Source organism: Dreissena polymorpha, chromosome 3 (genome assembly GCF_020536995.1).
Source record: "Dreissena polymorpha isolate Duluth1 chromosome 3, UMN_Dpol_1.0, whole genome shotgun sequence".
Taxonomy (NCBI): domain Eukaryota; kingdom Metazoa; phylum Mollusca; class Bivalvia; order Myida; family Dreissenidae; genus Dreissena; species Dreissena polymorpha.
In genome coordinates, this window is record NC_068357.1 from 65596362 (window position 1) to 65607356 (window position 10995).

The window sequence follows — 10995 nt, forward strand, 5'->3', positions numbered from 1 at the left end:
TGTGGGAACAACTTACTAAGTTTGTACCACAACATAATTTAACCAATCAGATAGGCTGTTTCATCTTTACTGTTTTATCACAGTCAGTACCCTTATACTCGTACTACTGTGTGTTTGGGTTCGAGCGCCGGTTTGAGCACTATCCCTGTAAGCTATGGATCCCGGGATTGAGCCCCTGTATGAGCACTTGCCTTCTTTACGACTTGGATCAGGGTTCCATCCCCGGTCTGAGCACTAGCAACGAAAGCGTCGGATATTCGAGTCCCAAAGCATTCGCCTCATACGAGAGTGGTCCATGGTTTTTGGATTCTAACCCGGGACCCTTCTTGTAAAGGTCGATTGCTCTGACCGGGGCTCGATCCCGGGAGCAATCGCTTACGATGCGAGTGCTAGATGCCTACGTTTTCGAAGGTCCCTGAGTTCGAATAACGGTATGAGGACTAGTCCTTAAAGCTAATTTGGAGTTTTCGAGACATATTCAACTAAACAGACGGACTTACGAGTTGACGCTGGCAAACCTATTGAGTCGCGTTCTGAGAAAACTGGGCTCGTGCGTAAAGTGTCGTCACATATTAGCCTGTGCAGTGCTTTTATGACTTTTTTCGTTTAAATGAAGTCTCTTCTTAGCAATAATCCAATTTAGGCGGAAAGTGTCGTCCCTGATTAGCCTGTGCAGACTGCACAGGCTTATTTTGGACGACACTTTACGCACAAACATTATGCCCAGTTTTCTCAGAACACGACTGTATTGTATTGGGGTTGGACTGACGACTTATAACACAACAACATGGCTAAGAGTATGGTATTTTGAATTTTTGCCATCAAGTTATGTCCTTTGTTATGTTTTATAGAACGTTCGTTCGGAATTCCGGTACATATTCTTGCTGTGTGGATTGATCACGTCAATTGGCATTCTGCACTGGCCATTTTCAACGTGGTCCCTAACATTTACATAAGACTTCCTGTAGTCGTCCAAATTGTTAAGCCGCCTACACATGTTGCAAAACATATGATGAACTGTTAAGCGAAAGATGCCCTCGTATTTATCCTTTTCTTTTAATAAGCTCACGTATCGTTCTTCGTCGATAGCGAGGGTCTTCAAGTACTCTGCCAATTGTTTCGCTTGTGGAAAGTCCGCAGCGTCAACGTAAGTATTTGTTGGAATCAGACGTTTATAATCAGCACCCCCTCTGACAACGGTTATCCAGTCATGATTATACCTTTGAAAGAATTTCTCGGTTATATAATCATTACATAGCGAATTTTCGAACGAAAGGTAATACCTATACTGCGGCAGAAGTTCTAAGAACTGTTCATTGGTAAGAAATCCCTTGCCGCATTCTCCGTACACGTCGACTTCAAACCCATGCGATTTCAGTTCGTTAATGTACTCCAGTCTTTGACTTTGGACGTAACAGTTACTCACCATCCAAAGGGCGGTCCGGTTCTTTGATCGGAAGATGGCGCGGTAGTCCTTGTATAGCGGTTGTCGTCTGGTGACTAAAGTGCCGTACGTCTGTGGAATGTCGGAGTCAAGCCGGTAAGAAATTGACCAGTTAAGCATTCCGAGCCATGCCTCTTGCTTGTAATCGTCAAACGAGAAGTGCACTGGCGTCTCCAGACACCGGAAGATCCACGCTTGGTCTGGGCTCCGTTCCTCTTTGGTGATTGGTGGGTGGAAGCCCATGTTAGAGTGACAATAATTGAATAATATAGCAGATGCAGTCTTCAAGTTGGAACGGTCGGTTGTCATTTCGCAGTTGTTGTATTCACACCTATTAAACAACATGTTCGCCTCACCTACCGAGGTCCAAGGCTCCTCGTTGAAATTTAAAACAATCTTCTTCGGGTCATCGGGTTTAAACCTTTTTTTCGTATTATTGAAGTTCACTTGGATATTCATAAGAGTTTTGGGAATGGCGAACGTTTCGTCAACACCACTGTCAATATTTTGTGAACTCTCTAGAGACAGGTTCGTAGGATAAATTAGCGCATGCTCCTTCGCGAAAACTTCTTTATCCAGAAATAAAGATCCATTTGTACGGTTAAATAACGGTTCAAATAAATCCATGTTTATCAAAATGCTTAAAACTGTACACATCCCTATAGCGCAAGCTAGATATCGCACATTCAGTTTCATTTTTCACGCTTACACTTATAATACATTAAAACTTTGTAACTCAAATTTCCAATGACTGTCGATATTTATTTCGATATCGATCATTACATAAATAGATGGTGACGTCACTACGTTATTGTCAGTAAGACCGGTGTGTACACAATGGATTCCGATCACAATAAGCACTCTGCTGAACCAACCGGCTATTTATTGCATAAGGTCTACTCTTTACGGAGAATCCGGAGATGGACGAAGTGTTACGATTGCACAATAAGTTAAGGGTTCGTCTCAAAGTATGTCAAATCAACGACGTTGCAATAGTAGCCTGCTATCGATTTGAAAGCTAAGTGAAAGGGTACATGAATGTATTTATTATCTTTGTGTGATTAAAAAACTGGTTACACTGGTTTTGAAGGTGATAGATGTCAAAGGTGCGGAAATCAAGATTTCCTCGTACCCAGATTTGTAGGTTCGGTCATTCGACAGGCAAGCAGGGTCACGGCCGTGAATCACGGGCCCCATCTCTTTTTGAGATGCATTAATAAATGAGCCAATGCAACATCCAAAGTGGCGCTCAGGCCCGGATGTTTGAAAATTTCATGGATAATTTTACATGGTGATTAGGTTGTATATGTTTGTTCAGCATATATCGCATTATTTTTTGTAAATCGGGCAATGTAGTGCGATTCAGCGAAGATCAATTCATCCAAAAATGTACAGAAATATACATTCTCATGCCATTTAAAAACGTGATTTATACTCACACAAAGAAGTAATAAAACAGGATGTTTTTAAATGAAAATGTTTGGAATAATATGAACTGTACAATGGGCTAATTTTCATACAGAACAATAAATTAAAAACTTGTAAAAAATGAAATAAAATCATTTTCCCTGGAAAAGTGAGCTAAGAAATTTTTTAAAAAGTAAGTTATATTAAAAAAAATTAAGGATCTATTAATGAATTAATTAGTTATTAATTGACGATAAACCGGGTACGTGGTTACAGCAAAAATTTGTATAATGGTAAACGTGTACAGTTATTGATCACCTATGACTACTTACGGTACACAATAATCACCTCAAATTATTCTGAAAACATAAATATACCACCGGCTGATTATGAATACTTAAGGCTCAACTAAATTCGCAAAGTATTAACAAGCAAAACAAACGGCAGCAAAGTGAAATGATCGAATACAGCAAAACAACTATGAGGTCAGTAATGACAGAATTAATGATAGCTTGACACCATGGAGCCCGCATAAACAGGTATGAGAGATAAAATTAAACAAATGATTAAAAAGAGAATATTGCTAATTTGAAAGCAAATACAGTTACTACGATTATGACTGAAGTGGAAATCATGAATGAAGAACTCTTTAAAAAAATAAATAAAACTTTCAAATAGAACTAGAAAATACAAAAAGCATCAAGGAGAACAACAAAAACGAAATCGCACTCCAAATAAAAAGCATGGAATTTTAAAACTAAGACATGAGAGAAAAACAAGCGAACACAAACAGCCCTAGAAAAGATGGATGAACAGGTTAATACAAACATAGCGTTAAATTATAAAAACAACAAAACACCTAATCATAATGAATACAATTCTATTTTTTTTTAATCACATCTAAAATAACAACTTTCTTTCAAGATGAAGATATTCACATAAATATATGTATAAAACTGTTTTTGTAATTTCACAAAAAGAATAGCTTTTATAATAGAAATGTTATGTATATCTGAAGAATTCGTTAACTACATATTGCCTGATTAAAAACCCGATGCAGCGATTGTGGAATATTTAGTTCTCCCTGTATGAAATCACTGAAGTATCCCTTTAAAGGGGCCTTTTCACATTTTGATAAATTGACAAAATTAGAAAAAAAGTTTCAGCTTTGCAATTTTTTGTTGTAATATTCATATTTGTGAGGAAACCGTAATACGGAACATATACCATGCTCTAAAATATCGATTTAATGCATCTTTTGACGATTTAAAAACCTGAAAATTATAAATCGGTGCAATTTTAAACTATTAAATAACTTGGAGAGTTCTTTTGTTGTCGTTATATTTTGTTATCCTAGAGGAGTGTTTATATAAAGTATAAATACATCACTAATGGTATGATCACGGATTGCCGAGTGGTCTAAGCGATAGACTTTTACTCCAGGGGTCAGTGGTTCGAGCCCAGTTGAGGGTTCCTTTCTTGCTTTCTTTAGTTTTATTCTTGTTTTTTTACTAGAGCTTTTTAGATCCAATATTTACATTAATCAATATAAAGCATTTAATGACAAACTTCAATACATGCAAAAATCTGTGTAAAGGCAAATCAGATATTTATATCTTTCTTTGAGTCTTGTCCATACATGTATACTCTGCGAAACTTGTCATTGTATTCTGTTACATCAAAGAATCCATGCAGTATCCCTTTAATGCGAAGGGCAACAAAATCGTATTATGTACATACATTATCGCGAAAACAAATCATTTTGCTCCTTTTTGACGATGCTGGAACAGCAGCGTCTAAGGTTTGATAACCAGTAAAAAAATCTTCACAATGGCAACCTATGTAAAAGACCGAGCCAGTCCGATTGAGATAACTCGATTTTTCAGTTACTTCCCTTGGCATTCGCCACTGCGTAGGAGATTGCTCGTTGATTTTCATTGATAACATTCTCCTAGCAGAGTTGTCGTTCGTGTTGATAAAGGTAAATATTAATAGAACAGCATATCCTGGGGAAACAGATTCAATAAGTGTATCAGAACGTTAATTTCAAATTAGTAATTTTACATCCATTTTTAGCCGGATTTTTTTCAAAAAAATCTCGGCTTATAGATTGATGTTGTCGGGCGGGCGGGGGGGCGGGCGGGCGGGCGGGCGGGCGGGCGGGCGGGCGGCGTGCTCGAAAATGTTAAAGTTCTTATTTCATGGTATAACTTTGGTATGCTTGGACCTAGAGTCTTCAAACTTGACATGAAGGTTGGCCAGGATTAACAGATGACCACTGGTCATTTCAAGGTCATTCATTTGAAGGTCAAGGTCACTGTGACCTTCAATATAAAAAATGTTAAAGTTGTTATAACTTTGTTATGCTTGGACCTAGAGTCTTGAAACTTGACATGAAGGTTGGCCATAACTAGTTAGTAACCACTGGTCATTTCAAGGTCATTCATTTGAAGGTCAAGGTCACTGTGACCTTGAATGTAAAAATTTTAAAGTTCTTATTTCATGGTATAACTTTGGTATGCTTGGACCTAGAGTCTTCAAACTTGACATGAAGGTTGGCCAGTATTAACAGATGACCACTGGTCATTTCAAGGTCATTCATTTGAAGGTGAAGGTCACTGTGACCTTCAATGTAAAAATGTTAAAGTTGTTATAACTTTGGTATGCTTGGACCTAGAGTCTTGAAACTTGACATGAAGGTTGGCCAGAACTAGTAAGTAACCACTGGACATTTCAAGGTCATTCATTTGAAGGTCAAGGTCACTGTGACCTTGAATGTAAAAATGTTAAAGTTGTTATAACTTTGGTATGCTTGGACCTAGAGTCTTGAAACTTGACATGAAGGTTGGCCAGAACTAGTAAGTAACCACTGGACATTTCAAGGTCATTCATTTGAAGGTCAAGGTCACTGTGACCTTGAATGTAAAAATGTTAAAGTTCTTATTTCATGTTATAACTTTGGTATGCTTGTACCTAGAGTCTTCAAACTTGAAATAAAGATTGGCCAGTACTAGAAGATGACCACTGGTCATTTCAATGTCATTCATTTGAAGGTCAAGGTCACTGTGACCTTAAATGTTAAAATGTTAAAATTGTTATAACTTTGGTATGCTTGGACATAGAGTCTTCAAACTTGACATGAAGGTTTGCAAGCACACTTAGATGACCACTGGTCATTTCAAGGTCATTCATTCTAAGGTCAAGGTCACTGTGACCTTGAATGTAAAAATGTTAAAGTTCTTATAACTTTGGTAGGTAAAAATGTTAAAATTCTTATTCCATGTTATAACTTTGGTATTGTTGTTCATGTATATGCATGCATTCAAAACATAACACAAGGTTTGCTCATGCCTTGAAAAGTACTTACATTTCATTTTGACCTTTGAACAATATTTCAGTAATTTAAGTATTGCATTGACAAAAACACGAAAGGTACTTTCCTGTCATTTAAATCAAAAATCCGGCTTCAATGCGGTCATCTCTGACCGCGGAACTCTTGTATTTTTATGGACCAATGAAACAACTATATATTTTCTCTATTTTGTTTGATATTTGTTCTCGATTTAATAAATAAATTGCGAATAAAAACATGTAAAATTAACTTTTTACGTGATCACAAAACTAAAGAATGCGAACAATTTCGAACCTGCAAATTGTAAACGCTGTACTGCTATGATATATATAGATAAAACAACATTTCTTTGCGTAATTGTCCGTCCCGCTATCGCACAGGTAAGGACGTTCGCTTTTTCACATTAACGACACCGGTTCGATTCCCGCTCTCGGCGCAATGTTATATTTTGTCTGTTTTGTGGTCACCATTCCGGACAGGGGTTTTTCCAGATAATCTCATCCATTAAATAAATCAATATAATTGTTCAATTCCATATACTTGGGGCCTTGTTGAAGTTCACATGTAATCTATGAGTTAATGTAAGTAATGAATATGCAAACCATTGTATTAAGGGGCATGCACAATATATAGTAGTACTACCATTTAAATAACCACTCCATATTATGAAAATTTAATTTGAATAAAATATATCCAGAAAATCTCTAAAATGTGTAGAGTTATGATAATTGCCCATGGGAAATGAATTCAACATAATAACTTGAATAACAAATAATCATAGCACTTTATTGTAAGAGCAAATATTAATATTTATTTCACAAATAAAGGAATATTAATATTCACATACAATTTTATGGTGAAACAAACATATATGCACACTGATTGCATTGTAAATGTAACTTATCTAACATATTTTTTGTATTCAGGGTTTCCAAAATTTAATCGGTGTGATCGATGGAACTTACATACGGATTCAAAGGCCTAAGGACAATGAAAGAGATTTCATCAATAGGAAAGGCTACCATTCTTTGAATGTGCAAGTATGTTCTTTTTTTTGCTATTACCACAACACATTTTGTAAGTACTCATATCTGTATTTTCTAACTGATGCATGCCAGTAACTAATATTAAATATTCTATTTTCAATAGAACTAACATTCTATTGAAAATTTACATAAGCTGTATTATTCAATTAATATTTTTATAAAAATACACTAGTTTGTCAGACTTTTTGGGTAGTTTACAACAGATATGGTAGTTTACAAACATAAAAACTTCCCATTAAGGTACACTACTGGCTTATACTAGCAATAATGCAAACAAATAAACTTAAAGATAGTAAGCCTAATTGCATATTGATATAAACATCGTGCTTATTTTGTAATTTATTTATGTATGCTTTAATGGCCCTACACATAGCCTGATCTATGAAGCCATAGAGTGTGAATACATTGGCATGTTCATATTCAGATACGTAACGAAATATAGTTAACAACAAAAATGATACTTTTTTATCAAAAGCTACCCATTTATACACATAGATTATATATACATAGACAAAGCATTATCGTTTACAAGTACAGTTGTTTATAGTCCACTATAATATAAGTATGATTAAACAATAATCGTATAATACATTACTATTTTTTATTTTATAATTAGATGGTATGTGACCACAACAAAAAAGTGCGCAGTTTAACTGCAAAATGGCCAGGAAGCACACACGACAATAGAATATATAGAGAGTGTCATCTACGTAACCAGTTTGAACAAGGTAGCTATCAGATACACGTGTCTATGGTTATGACAAAGCAAATTACATAAAACTTGTATCATAAAAGGTTAAATACATTTAAAAAACAAGATGTGTTTGTGAAACACTATGTCCCTCTCCATATATTTTACCTTTGATCTTGAATGGCCTTGACCTTTCACCAATCAAAATGTGCAGTTCTATGAGATACAAATTTATGCCAAATATCAAGTTGATATCTTCAATATTGCAAAATTAATGGCCTATGTTAAAGTTTGACATAACAAACCAACAATCAGACAGGGCAAAAACAATATGTCCCCCAGTATAGAATGGGGGAAATAAAAACAATACATTGTACAATAGGATTTTATTGAAAAAATGTGTGTTACGAATGATTATAATAATAAAGTCATGAATTGTGCAGTATGATAAGAGATAATGGTTAAATATGTACCCCCATATGAAATATCCAAGGCCAAATAGTTAGCAAGTGCAAAACACTTATACTGTTATTAGAACCTTTTTAAATTGATCTTTTGCCTGTTGATCTTAACATTTATAGTCATATTCAAGTTTCTTATGAGTAACCACTATACCAATTTTAATTATTTACCTTACCTGGAAATCCATTCTCAATATATACTGCAAAAAGGATAGACCCTTGTGACATTTACCTTGAACCCAAAAATGCTAAGCCTAATTGTACACATTGACTATTTTTATAAACATAATGTTTTATTTCCGAACAGGAGCTCATAATGGCTTCATTCTCGGAGACTCTGGGTATCCATGTACACCCTACCTGATGACTCCTTTCCGAGCCCCCGAAGCACGCAATCAAGAGAAGTTTAATTCTCTTTTTAAAACAAAAGTGCTTGTGGAGCAGACTTTTGGTATCATGAAAAGAAGATTTGCGATACTGCATTACGGGATAAGGACCGACTTGGCGACAGCAGTGACATATATCACTGCGTGTGTAGTAATGCACAAGTTTGGGATTGAGCATGGAGATATCCTTGAACAGGATTATTTGGCTGATGGTTATAACGAACATGTTTTTGCTGAATATGTTAAAAAAATGCAAACCATGTTGGGAACATTGTTAGACAACAGTTGGTCAACAGATTTTTCAATTGAACAAATAATGAAAAGAAGAACATCCATCTACTTAAAAAGTAACATAAAAAAAATTGTGTAAAAATATCAATAATAACAATTTGGATGGCATCATTTGAGACTGAAGATTTAACATTCATTATTGAAGCTTTTAACATTTTAATTTCTTCTTCAATTTTCTGGGCCTTTATATCGTTGAAGTTCGCGCAAAAATATAACGTCATTACGCTATTGACCAATAAAAAAACAACGCCATTGAGTTTCGCGCAAGACATTACGTCATTTTGGCAACTTGTTTATGACCAGAAAGTAGCACCATGAATATTCATGTTTAAATTTGCATACGAAGTGGGTTGATCGGAAAATAAAAAACCGGTCACGTGAACAAATTATCCAATCAGAATGCAGCATTCATATGAATGTGACAGAAGTTATTATTTTCTGTTTAATGAAAATGTCTTCTAAGCAAAAATCTAGTTTATGCGTTATGCGAAAAGTGTCGTCCCTGACTAGCCTGTCTGGACTGCACAGGCTAATCTTGGACGACACTTTACGCACATGCATTTAACCCCGTTTTTCACAAAGTACGGCCAAAATAGACATGTTCAATGACTGCCAATACTTAGCCCGAATCTGATTAGGCCACACGTTTAGAGATCGTCTCCGAATGTCGATTAAAACGCGCTGCAATAGTATTCTGCTATCGATTTGAAAGCTAAATGAAAGGGTACTACCTATTCAATGCATGTATAGTACACTTTACTTTCTCAATAAACTGACAAACTAAAATACGTTCGTCATTTATTCTCAATAAACTGGCAAGTTTCATATACATTCAAACGAAATGGAGTGTCATGCTTCATACGCTTAATTTATTAAATATCATAAATATCACCTGCATCACTTAAATTATATGTTACTTAATTATTTATAAAATCGCGATAAAAATTTAATAAAATACAACCTAATAAAGTAGACTAATTACGGTTAAATGTCTAGCCCGTTTTCAATAATGCCATTCATGAAGTTATAAAGTAACTTTAATGACAGTGTGAACTTGACCTCTGAGTCCAGGATACAAATTCTGAGCGCGAGAAGGCGTCTTCATATGTTATACATTATTGTAAGTTATTATGAAGTCATAAGATAAACGACGGTGTTATTGTCCGAACAATGTTAATCATTTTCAATTTTAACTTTTACCTCTAAAGTCATTGACCTTTGATCTGTACCTGCGAGCTAGGGATACAGGTCTTGCGCCTGACACACCCTCTTCTGATCAGTTGTGGGAAGTTATTTCAAATTGTCCTAATGAACTATGAATAACTTAACAATCTGCACAAGCTATACTTTTCCTTATGAGACATTCGACCTCTAATTGACATTGAACATGGACCATTCGTGCCGTCGCCACTTAGCGAAAATAAATTCGTTAATTTTAATATTTTAATTTAAGTGCAGAGAGGCGAATACGAAAACGCGCACACGAAAACGCTCTGAGAGACGCACGTCCTCGCATATGACGAACCGCCACAACGACAGTTATTACTTACTGAACGCAAACAGACTTGTCAAAAAATGTATGTATCACATGCTAAATGTTCACTTGATAGCAGCATTTGAACAGTGTTGCGTTGAAGAGCGCTGTAAACATTGCGCGTTTACAATAAACGAAAGCTGTCTAATCGAACAAACACATGTCTTGAGACTGCCCCATATTTACGCAATGTATATCGGATACATATTTTAATATCGGATTAGGCAAAAGTTTGAAATGCCTTATACCCCGGTATTGTCTGCTAAGAGAAAAAGTATTGAATAAAGTATTGACCCCAATAGCTTTAAGGCGTTACGTTACGCTATTGAATTTCAGTAATTAAAGGTCAACACAACATTGTAGTAATGCTATTATTTGTACTT

The 10995-nt window shown here is 35.6% G+C and overlaps 1 protein-coding gene across 1 annotated transcript; it reads right to left on the bottom strand.

The window, feature by feature from the left end:
- Positions 1–742: 742 nt before the first annotated feature.
- Positions 743–2205, bottom strand: LOC127874520 (alpha-(1,3)-fucosyltransferase fut-6-like). Its single transcript, XM_052418879.1, has one exon. It carries the CDS (start codon positions 2138–2140, stop codon positions 839–841), a length of 1302 nt encoding a protein of 433 aa, XP_052274839.1. The 5' UTR covers positions 2141–2205; the 3' UTR covers positions 743–838.
- Between the last annotated feature and the right edge of the window lie 8790 nt (positions 2206–10995).

What these genes read in the sequence shown, in the direction of transcription:
- LOC127874520 (XM_052418879.1), bottom strand. Translation starts at nt 2,140, where the DNA reads ATGAAACTGAATGTGCGATATCTAGCTTGCGCTATAGGGATGTGTACA.